The sequence below is a fragment of the Fusarium oxysporum genome, chromosome 4 (assembly GCF_000149955.1).
Source record: "Fusarium oxysporum f. sp. lycopersici 4287 chromosome 4, whole genome shotgun sequence".
Taxonomy (NCBI): domain Eukaryota; kingdom Fungi; phylum Ascomycota; class Sordariomycetes; order Hypocreales; family Nectriaceae; genus Fusarium; species Fusarium oxysporum.
The window spans coordinates 305,248-315,571 of record NC_030989.1 but is presented as its reverse complement, the minus strand read 5'-3'; the positions used below and the strand labels follow the sequence as shown (position 1 = coordinate 315,571).

The 10,324-nt window shown below is 47.8% G+C and overlaps 8 protein-coding genes across 9 annotated transcripts; 4 read left to right on the top strand and 4 right to left on the bottom strand.

Moving 5' to 3' along the window:
- Nucleotides 1-69: 69 nt before the first annotated feature.
- On the top strand, nt 70-832 carry FOXG_19494 (homogentisate 1,2-dioxygenase; the record flags this gene model as incomplete). Its single annotated transcript, XM_018399716.1, has 2 exons — nt 70-95; nt 142-832. The coding sequence occupies 2 exons, from the start codon at nt 70-72 to the stop codon at nt 830-832; spliced, it is 717 nt and encodes a 238-aa protein (XP_018243173.1).
- A 54-nt stretch (nt 833-886) lies between these two features.
- FOXG_07485 (homogentisate 1,2-dioxygenase) lies at nt 887-1,505 on the top strand (the record flags this gene model as incomplete). The annotated part of the gene is made up of 3 exons (XM_018386068.1): nt 887-893; nt 941-946; nt 997-1,505. The coding sequence occupies 3 exons, from the start codon at nt 887-889 to the stop codon at nt 1,503-1,505; spliced, it is 522 nt and encodes a 173-aa protein (XP_018243172.1).
- A 371-nt stretch (nt 1,506-1,876) lies between these two features.
- Nucleotides 1,877-4,283, top strand: FOXG_07484 (uncharacterized protein). Its single transcript, XM_018386067.1, has 2 exons — nt 1,877-3,534; nt 3,662-4,283. Exons 1-2 carry the CDS (start codon nt 1,946-1,948, stop codon nt 4,209-4,211), a joined length of 2,139 nt encoding a protein of 712 aa, XP_018243171.1. The 5' UTR covers nt 1,877-1,945; the 3' UTR covers nt 4,212-4,283.
- A 170-nt stretch (nt 4,284-4,453) lies between these two features.
- Nucleotides 4,454-5,617, top strand: FOXG_19493 (uncharacterized protein). 2 transcript variants are annotated; one of them, XM_018399714.1, is made up of 4 exons: nt 4,457-4,607; nt 4,685-4,698; nt 4,748-4,810; nt 4,861-5,617. In XM_018399714.1, exons 1-4 carry the CDS (start codon nt 4,551-4,553, stop codon nt 5,459-5,461), a joined length of 735 nt encoding a protein of 244 aa, XP_018243169.1. In that variant the 5' UTR covers nt 4,457-4,550; the 3' UTR covers nt 5,462-5,617. The 2 variants fall into 2 exon arrangements, with proteins under 2 accessions (XP_018243170.1, XP_018243169.1); XM_018399715.1 differs by having other exon boundaries at nt 4,454-4,607; nt 4,685-4,810; nt 4,861-5,609.
- Nucleotides 5,618-5,625: 8 nt separating this feature from the next.
- Nucleotides 5,626-7,105, bottom strand: FOXG_07483 (malate dehydrogenase, NAD-dependent). Its single transcript, XM_018386066.1, has 5 exons — nt 6,845-7,105; nt 6,595-6,793; nt 6,528-6,538; nt 6,132-6,474; nt 5,626-6,074 (listed from the first exon to the last, which is right to left on the bottom strand). The coding sequence occupies exons 1-5, from the start codon at nt 6,911-6,913 to the stop codon at nt 5,719-5,721; spliced, it is 978 nt and encodes a 325-aa protein (XP_018243168.1). The 5' UTR covers nt 6,914-7,105; the 3' UTR covers nt 5,626-5,718.
- Nucleotides 7,106-7,666: 561 nt separating this feature from the next.
- On the bottom strand, nt 7,667-8,811 carry FOXG_07482 (uncharacterized protein; the record flags this gene model as incomplete). The annotated part of the gene is made up of 3 exons (XM_018386065.1): nt 7,667-8,430; nt 8,486-8,561; nt 8,623-8,811. 3 exons carry the CDS (start codon nt 8,809-8,811, stop codon nt 7,667-7,669), a joined length of 1,029 nt encoding a protein of 342 aa, XP_018243167.1.
- A 495-nt stretch (nt 8,812-9,306) lies between these two features.
- On the bottom strand, nt 9,307-9,495 carry FOXG_07481 (uncharacterized protein; the record flags this gene model as incomplete). The annotated part of the gene is made up of 1 exon (XM_018386064.1): nt 9,307-9,495. The coding sequence occupies one exon, from the start codon at nt 9,493-9,495 to the stop codon at nt 9,307-9,309; it is 189 nt and encodes a 62-aa protein (XP_018243166.1).
- Nucleotides 9,496-9,672: 177 nt separating this feature from the next.
- FOXG_19492 (uncharacterized protein) lies at nt 9,673-10,229 on the bottom strand (the record flags this gene model as incomplete). The annotated part of the gene is made up of 2 exons (XM_018399713.1): nt 10,018-10,229; nt 9,673-9,971 (listed from the first exon to the last, which is right to left on the bottom strand). The coding sequence occupies exons 1-2, from the start codon at nt 10,181-10,183 to the stop codon at nt 9,673-9,675; spliced, it is 465 nt and encodes a 154-aa protein (XP_018243165.1). The 5' UTR covers nt 10,184-10,229.
- Nucleotides 10,230-10,324: the final 95 nt, after the last annotated feature.

The window sequence follows — 10,324 nt, the reverse complement described above, 5'->3', positions numbered from 1 at the left end:
TTTCTCTGCTCTCTTCCCAACCGCCCGCCACCCAATTTCTGTACGGTTTGTGAAGTCTGTCTAACCTCAATGGCTTCGATTCATTCCACGAGTAAGTCTCAACACTTCACCTTGAATATGAATAGTGACTAATGGAACTAGATCTGAGTCTATCAAGGGAGCACTGCCGATAGGCGCCAACTCCCCTCAAAAGCCCCCCTACGGCCTGTACGCCGAGAAGCTCTCCGGCACAGCCTTCACAGCTCCCCGCCATGAGAACCGTCAAACATGGCTGTACCGTATTCTTCCCTCTGCCTCACACTCAACCTACAAACGCTTTAGTGATCCTTCATCCCCAATTCTCAAAGCAAAACTAAACTATGAGCCCCAGCAACTCCGGTGGGATCCTTTCGACATCGATGAAAACGTCGATTGGGTTCGTGGTCTAAAGCTTGTCTCTGGCGCAGGTGATCCCACTGTTAAATCCGGTCTTGGAATCTACGTTTTCGCCGCGGGGAGGGACATGGACGCCAACACAGCTCTGTACTCGTCTGATGGTGAGATGCTTATTGTTGCGCAGCATGGAGTTTTGGATATTCAGACTGAGCTGGGACGATTGCTTGTGAGACCAAATGAGATTGCTATTATTCCTAGGGGAGTGAGATATAGGGTTACGCTGCCTGAGGGACCAGTGAGAGGGTATATCCTTGAGTTGTATCAGGGGCACTTTCAACTGCCGGTGTATCGTCAACAATGGATCGACTGGCCAGCCCCGAGGATTTGCAACTTCGACCCGACATTTTGGACCAGACAGAATGGCCCTGGGGACACGATAGCAGTTTCAAAACAATGAAGGAGTCGAACAAGGAATTGATCATTGTCACGCCGTTCGATGTTGTTGCTTGGCATGGAAAGTGAGTATCCCTATCCAGTATTAACGGTTCAAAGCTAACCTTTACAGATGTGGGTTACAGACATAATTCTACGCATGTTGAGAGTATCTGCTGACAGTTACAGTCTACCCCTACAAATACGACCTAGGCCGCTTCTCCGTAATCGGCAGCACATCCTTCGACCACCCGGACCCCTCCATCTTCACCGTCCTAACCGGCCCCTCCGACCATCCCGGCACCGCCATCGCCGACTTTGTGATCTTCCCCCCTCGCTGGCTCGTGCAGGAAGACACATTCCGCCCGCCCTGGTACCACCGCAACACCATGTCCGAGTTCATGGGGTTAATCTGCGGCCAGTACGATGCTAAGACCGGCGGTGGATTTCAGCCCGCGGGTGCTAGTCTGCACAACATCATGAGTGCTCATGGTCCGGATGCTGATTCTTACGAGAGGGCGAGCAATGCTGAGTTGAAGCCTGTTAAGGTGGGGGAGGGGAGCATGGCGTTTATGTTTGAGAGTAGTTTGATGCTGGGGATTACGGATTGGGGTTTGGAGACGTGTAAGAAGGTGCAGCCGGATTATAATAAGCATAGCTGGGAGGAGCTGAAGGTGCACTTCAAGAGGCCATCTTAGATATAAGGCCGATGGCGATGGATCCAACGTGTATATCTTGACTTACAGAAGGCCCGATACTCTTGGCTTATACTTAAGCTACAGAATTATAAAAAGTATCTATGAATAAAGGAATAATAAACAACGTCACTGGAATATATATAATAGGACTACTAAGTTAAAAGATTGGAATTAATACTATGTATAAGCTTTGAAATACATGGGCTGGGCAGTAAGCAAATGTGAACAACAGTCAGAGAGAGAAAACCGGGAATTTTAGCCGGTCACCGTCATCGCGATGTTAGCGCAGTGGGGTATTGCGGATCAACACTGATCCGCCAGGCTTGAGGTGTTCACCGGACCCGTTACCAATCGTGGAGTCTGCACTCGCGAAAGATGACCTGTCCATACAGTAACTCGCAACGACTTGCAGGAGCCTCCGCAGCTAGCCCTTGTACGGCATGTCGCGCATTGATACACCCGCCTTGCCACAAGCTGTCCAGGAAAGGGGCTCCCTGCGCACGCTGGAGAAGGGCAAAAGTCAATTCATCGGCAGCTCCAGTGGCATCTACTTTGTAAACACAGTCCGACGAGCCTTCATAAATGCCAACACGCGGCTGTCGTCTCGTCTTCTCGATACGACGCACCCGACTCCTGAGGAATGCATCGTTGCTGACGGTGAGGATGAGCAGCAAAGAACCAACGAGTCTTCTACAGATGCCTCTCTACTACCGTCTTCGTTTTGCTATGGCCCTGGAATACCTGCTGGGCTCGGCAGACCGCCTCAGCCGGAAGTTGCAAAGCAGCTTTTCATGACGTATTTCCAGACATGGCATCGCTTCTTTCCCTTTTTGCACGGTCCAACTATCCTTAAGAACATGGAGGATCTGTATAGTTCTTTTGATCAACACGGTGCAGCTTCAGAGCCCATCACGCCAAGGGTCCCAATCACACTTTCAAGAGCCCTCATCCTGCAGTGCATCTTCAATCTCGCAAGCCTGCATGACAGCAGTCAACTCCCAGTAGCATCCGAGATCCAAAAGCCTACCGACGTGCTCTCTTATCTTCCTGGCCTTGCAGTCAAGGGAGATCTTGTTTCTATCCAAGCCCTTTTTGCGGCTGGTCTGCTCCTGGTCGCTCGCATGTCTCTCCGTGCAGCTGCGGTTGTCAGTGGCCTTCTATCCCGAGCCGTCTTTCTGGCAGGTCTTCATCGTTGTCCTTGCCGCTATGCAAAGCTTACAGCGGATGATTGTGATATTAGAAAGAGGCTTTTCTGGTGTATCTATGTCTTTGATCGGTATCTCTCCCAGGCTCTTGGGCATCCGTTGGGAATCCAAGACTCTGATATAGATGTCTGTCCGTTGAATGGGCCTGAGCTTCACCACCCTCAGCTATTTCCCACTGTCCCTTCAAGTCATAATGACGTTACTTCGCCATTTTCTGAGCGCTCAGCGAACTCGCCCAGTAGCCAGTTCAGGGATATTCCCATCTCCTCAAGACGGAGTGAAACAGGTTCAGGCAGGGCAACAAGCGAGGACAACTCTAGTCAGAAGCATCATCGTCATTCAAGTTTATCCTTTCAGGTCCAATACTCGCGTCTTCTTGGTCGTGCCCTGGAACTCTTCCACAAATCACTTCATATTCGATCCATCGACAGCGGGTCAATTCTCTCACTTCAAACAGACATCAACGCATTGTGGAATGCACTGCCTTCATCTCTACAAGAATTTGATCCCTCATCTAATGCTAGTACTGACGGAAACCAAACTCAAACTTTCAATGAATCGGCACACTTCATCCTGCTCCACAGTCAATTAGTACTTTTAATTCATCGCCCTAGGCTATCTCTAGAGCCATCTACCCCAGAGTTCCAGTCCGCGATCCAAATCTGCATCAGCGAAGCGCGAGAGATAATTAAAATTATAAACAAGCAGCACAATGCAGGGTATGCTCTGTTCTGGCCGGGCTATCTCTCCGTCACATGGATGGCCGGCATCGTGTTGGCCTTTGCATGCCAACTGCGGCTCTACTCGGTGGAGAAAGGCAAGAGGTGAGAGAAAACTGTGAATTATCATGATCCCTGATTAAATGTGTCCTTACCTGTCGTACAAGGTCCCGTAACAACCTAACCAGTGCACTACTACGGAACTTTAGACGCATTTACTGACAAACTGAAGGGAGATTGCTATGTGCCTTGAGGCCCTGCTTTATATGTCCGAGCGATGGAAGCTTGCAAAGAATTGCCACGCTGTTCTCTCGGATCTTACAGAAGCTTTCCAGGAGATGGAGCATACTGCAAAGAGACCGGCGTTTGATATCTTGGATTCTACATCCAATTCTGTACATCCACCCTCTGTTCAAGACCCCGTAGGCAGGGACTCAGTATGTTCTACTGTGAACTCTGAAACTCGTCCCAGGAAAAGAGCAAGGCCAGATCCGGAATCGCGTTCCAGGTCAAATAAAAACAACGATGGATCTGGACAGCCTTCTAATCAAATATCCACCAATATCGTCAGCGCGTCCGCGGACGAACCACTGGGATACAGCTTTGGAACTTTTAATGCTACGGGCACGGCCATTGAAGATGAGTTCCAATCTGTTGGTGATCCAGGCAGACTAAGTAATTGGGAGAGTGGGATGCCTGACCTGCTGGCTGGCGTTACTTGGGAATCACTGCTGGGAGGTATTAATCAGGATGATCCAACCTGGGATAATGCATTTTTCTAACCAATTCAATACAAATGAGACTCAAAAATAGGGAGAGTAAACTAGTTTTAATTAATTATATGAAATATTCAGGTTATTATGATAAACCAAAGGATAGAAATACTGATAGTAATATACATTGCTACTAGTACAATTCTTGCTGGTCCATCGGCAAAAGTTTTAGCCGTTGCATCAGAGTCATATAGTTTAATGCCTCATGTCATTCGCCACTCCATAAACCCGGCCTCCTCTCCACTCGTCCAGTTATTAATTTTTACCGACGGCCCAGTCGCATAAACAGTTACTGCTATTTCTATTTCTGGTGATTTAGCCAACAGTCGGCGAAATTATATAGCAACGATGCCGCCAGCCCGAGGCCGTGCAGCATGCAATATTTGCCGATCACGAAAGCAAAAGGTAAAACAAAACCCTACACAGATCATAAATATTCCAAAAAACTGTCCAAATTGCTCACACGAACGACTTTCATGCAGTGCGATGGGATCAGGTATGGTAACAAGTTGCTGCGTCAATGGACCAAGTGCTTATGTTAGAAGGCCAGCATGCTCAAGATGTCGAAGCTTCGGCTCCCAGTGTACTTGGCCAACAGTCTTGAAACGGTAAGGCCTATATTCACATGCCATGAATAGCAAATACTTATGGCATCCAGGGGTCCGCCCAAGGGGTATACGAAAGCATTGGAAACGCGGCTTCGGGAGACTGAACTGGTTTTGATACGGCTCCTACATTCAACAAATGACAAGGACTTATTAGCTCGTGCCTTCAATGACGACGCCCAAGACTTAGTCAACAGGCAAATCGCCGAGCACAACTCATCAGGCATAGGCGAACAGAAAATGCTAGCGCTGATGGATCATTGGGAGCGCTTCCCCCTCCGGACAGCTGATAACGTTGAGCGGTGGATTGAGCAAGTCACAACGAACTCTGTTGTGCAAGATCGGGTTGAAAATCAGCCGAATGAGGAGATGCCGGAACTATCACAAGCAGTGAAACCTTCTGACAATATCAATCATCAGCCCGAGGCTGATATTCAGAGCCACGTCGGTACTGGGGATGATCTGTCGGTTGAAAGTCCTTGCCATGGCCATGCAGTCGACCAAGACCCAATATCCCAGGCACCTATGGAGATTGCATCGGTAGACATCATACAAGCTCCTGAACCAGCAGATGTAGCCAATAAGTTGCGAAATAACACCACGTCTCATGGGATTGAACTACCAGCAGACTTCAAGCAACAATTTCTATGGTAGCGTGGAATGATTTCAGATAGTCTTCTTGTTTATTCCAGATATGGTGGCCCTAAATCCTCCTGTTCTTTGGTTCTGTTCAGATGTGCAAGGAAGAAACCATACAGGTAATATTATTCTGCCATGAAATGAAAAGTTAAAAGTCCAAAATTAGTAAACTAATTTATTTTCTATCTAAAACTCATCCTGATCATTTCGCTATTTTATGCATATACAGCCATAGACGAGCAGCCGACCATCCAACGGGTCAAAAAGCTTACTTATTTTCCAGCTACGAATGATAAACCCGTTTGGATGTTCACCCTCAGCTCTTCAACAGCCTTTTCAAGGAGGATCCTTTCATCATCTGACAAATTGCCAATAGGAAGGACCTCACGTGCTCCTTGCTCACCCAGCTTGACTTTGGCGGAAAAGTAGTCGACCTGAAGCTGGGTCGAGATCTCCTTTCCTCCACTGATCCCTGGCAGATAGACATAAGCCTCTTCGATGGCTGGGGTTCCGGAACTCGCGGTAAGCAGGGCCTTGACAAATCTGAAACCCGCATAAGCCATACAAGTCGTAGCACTGCCAACTCCTTGCTTGCTCTTCACGATTTCATCACCACCAAATTGTACACCTGTTGTGACTAGTTAACTAACAGCCGATATCTGCTCTCTGAGCAGGAAAGGCATACGGTTTATAACGTTTGGTAGTTCGGCACCGAGGTCAATAGGGGGTTGAGCCTGGCTGTAGAGAGGAAGAATGGTAGCACCGCTGTGGCCACCGATAACGGGGACTTTGATGCTGGTAGGATCGGCGTCGCCGCCAAGAGCGTGTGCAGCAAATGTTGACGCTCGCACGATATCCAAAGTAGTTACGCCGAAAAGGCGCGCGGGTTCAAAGACACCGGCTGTACGCAAAGTCTCGGCTGCAACTGGAACTGTTGAGTTCACTGGATTGGTAATGATACACGAAATGGCCTTCGGGCAGGTCTTTGCAACTTGGGTGAAGATGTCTCTAATGATTGAAGCGTTGGTCTAAGGATCTGTGAACATGCTGCTGGCTAATCAACAGGGAGCAAAGTTCTCACATTGAACAGGTCTAAGGTGATAATTAATGACATGCCCTGGCGAGAAAATTTGCGAGAATGGACTTACCATCTCGAGTCATTCCTGGTTTCCTGGCAATCCCAGCAGTGACGACGACAATGTCGGCTCCGCTGAGTGCCTTGGCCAAACCATCATCAGCAGGCAAAAATCCAGAAACAGTCGCTTTGGTGTCAATGTGGTTGAGATCGGTGGCAATGCCAGGTGTATGGACGAGATCGTAGAGGGCGATTTCCGTAAAGAGATTGCTCTATTCGCCCAGTCAGCGTTTGGAGCACGTGTGAATGCGCAGACTGCTCACAGCTTTGCAAAGGAGACCAAGAGGGGTCCCAATCTGACCAGCAGCACCAAGAAGAGCAATCTTTGTCATGGCGGATGGTTGTTAATGAATGAGCTGGTTGTTTTAAACAAGTATGTGATCATGCAACACATGTGCATGGCCCCGCCAAATCCTGGAGATAATAGCATGGCTTTATAGCCAGTACTTTGCGATGATGCGAGTCAAGCAACAATGGTAGTTCGGGTGAAATATAGCGACGGCAAAGCTTTGTACCGATTGCCTTGAGCCTTTTGTTCGGTTGGTCTATCGTCAGACGTTGGTGGATCTGATGATCACGCTCAGATTGGCCAGCTTTGTCTTCGTAAGACGTGACGGTGGATAAAACAGCTCTAAAGCGGGGGTAGTCTTGGTCGGGTCAAATGGCGATGATAGCTCAGCCTAGCACGTCCTGGAATATGCATACAAATAAACACAGTCATATCAAAACGAATTATATCAGAAAACAGTTGGTTGGCTTTGAGTACGAGTTGCTAATCTCACGTCAGATTTCTACGTCCAGTGGCCTATTATACTTATGAACCTCTAGCAAACTTGAAAGGCCACTCGTCTATTGTTTTACCTGATCGATAACAAAACCTTACAGACGTGCTTTTATTTTTCCTCCGATTTGCTGCCGAATTTACCAGCCGTTCGGGCTGGCCACACTGTTGCGTTGCACAGTACATAAGTTCACCTCGATAAACGTACACAAAGAAAACAAAGTTAAATAAACATCTATAATTCTTTCCTTCAGATCACCATAAAACGGGGTTATTATTTTACAAATACTTTCATTTTATGGCCCTAGACATCTCTGCTACAGTTGCTAGGAGATCGTTGCAGCCCAGCGTGCTCTGGAACAGGTGTAAGAAGAGGCTCCCCCAAAACAGCCCGTCGCGCATTCTTCATAGCACATGTCTCCATTTTTGTCAGAGTCTCTACCGTGTGCGTTCCCAAATGTGGCACAAGAAGAGCCCTCTCGTTCTTCAAGAGGCGTTCGTTGATCATAGGTTCATGCTCATAAACATCCAGGCCAACAGCAGCAATTTTACCCGAATCTAGTGCCTCAGCCAGTGCATTTTCGTCAATGACGGCACCTCGAGCTGTGTTGATAATGATGACTCCATCCTTCATCCTGGTGATTTGTTCGGCGCCAATGAGATGCCTTGTCTGAGCGTTCAGCGGAATGTTAATGCTGATCATATCACTCTCAGAAATCAGCTTTTCGAAAGATACATATGTCGCACCCGCTGCTTGGTCAGGGGGCAGTTCTGAGCGGTTGTGATATTGTGTGATGATACCGAAGGGCTCACATCGCGCTTTGAGGGCACGGCCAATTCGGCCCATTCCCAGGATACCTAGCACTTTGCCTTCTGGATCACGGCCGAAATCAACTCCCGTCTTGAAGTTTCCCCTGCGTAATGAGCCAAGGGATGGGTTGAGTTGCCGCAATGATCCCAGCAATAGCCAGAGAGCCAGGTCGGCTGTGGCATTGGTGACGGGGTCAGGCGCGTAGGTGACGGTGATTCCTCGATCGGCGCAAGGCTTGATATCAATTTGATCATATCCTGACGACGCGGCTATAAATTTCATGTCGACGAATACAGAAATAGAAGCACTTACCTGCTCCGTTGTGACAAATAAACTTGCAGCTCGGTGGGAGATGCTCAATGAACTCGACGTCGAAGTTCCCAGCAACCTATAGCATGTTAAAACACATACATGTGCAAATAAAGATAAATTAGACTTGGAATACTGACAGCACCACTTGCTGATGTCCTGTAAATCACATGAATGTCCTTGTACTTATCCTGAACATCCTTGAAGAATTCTTGCCTATTCGTGCTGGTGACCACCTCAACTCTGGCGACCTCCTGCAGCTCTTCATATGCTGCTTTGGCGTGCCTAACCGGGCTGAAGAAGAGAATGAAGGGTTTGGGTGTCTGCATATCGCGCTGCGTAATCGTGTCCGATGAATGCCATCGACTAAGATTTGATTCAGATGCTATTTGTGGCCGGTTTATTTATCGGGTGATGAGGACCTATACCTTGAGCTTGATTTAGCCCAAGTCGGCTTTCAGATTACCCGAGGAGCAACCAACACAATATACATGGTAAAAGAATTCACCGATGGTGCCGGTTTTCCGTTCAAATAGTGGGCCATTCCTCATCCTCCATGGGTTTTTGCTTATCTCCTCAACCTTCCCATGGGGCCAGTGTTAGTTCAATCTCTATGGGATAGGGATATTAGGGGCGGCACGGCGCTGACCAATAGCCCACTACAGTATGATGTATCCGTTACAGTACAGGCTGATTAAAATAGGAACATTTAGAGGGAGTTGAAGGTGCACTCTGAGAGGCTGTCAGAATGAGATAGCCTGATAGTACAAGAGAATGATAGCTAAATATGGTATTGTATTGATGCTCTGAAACTCCGATCTATGTTACTGTGCATACATGCACATGAGTCCCTTGAATGAGTCGTGGTCCAGAAGCTCCGCTGCTGTGATTCGGTTCTCGTGTTGGTAGACAAGTCCCCTTCGTAGTATCAACAATACCAGCTCCAACTCCCTCGCGCCAACATCAGGACGAAGCTGAGTGATCCTCTCCTTCAGATCAGACTCTGGATCCATTTGCCAATTCTGGTCATACCATTTATCCTCACCCGAGCCACCGACGTGGTATGTTCCCTTCCAAGACTTTGGAAGGGGACCAAGGGCATGAACAATGGATGAAACCACTGATGCATGACTCCAACCTTGGAATAGATACGTTCCTGTATATAGTTCGAAGAAGATGCACATGTAACTTCAAATATCAGAGCCATAAGACGGGTTGATGTTATGTACCCGCTCAGGAGCGCAGTATGTAGCAGGTGATTGCATCTTCTGAGTCGATGTACCAGCTTTGTGAGCTAGACCAAAGTCACCGAGAACGATGGAATCTCCTATGAGTTCCTCTTTTGGCTTCATTGGCATAACCAGTTCGCCATCTTTCCACTGCTCAGTCCATAGTTTCACTTTTCTCGGTCTCCCGATTTGCTTGTACTTTTCAGATATAATGTTATTGAGAGGTCGTAGGGTGTACATTATGTTGGCAGTATTTAAGTCTGCATATGAATTAGCTTTGATATCATTTCTGTTGGGTGACCGTACCTGCATGGACAATCTCAGCTTCGTGAAGTGCTTTTAAGGCCTTGAGTAACTGTACTGCAAATAGCATCCTGGTAGCGATAGGCGCTTTTCTAGGTGGGTAATTTCTCAAGTTTGGTCCTTGGGGGGGAAAGACGAAAACACGGTGTTGACCATGCGGGCTAGGCATCAGAAACGTTCGATGACATAGTAACAAATACGTCAAATCCTTTGCTGTGCTAATGATCTCGCTCTGCATTTGACAGTCACGATCATCGGGACTCCCTAGCATCAAGATCTTGAGCAGCGCTGCCCTCAAATCAAACAAATC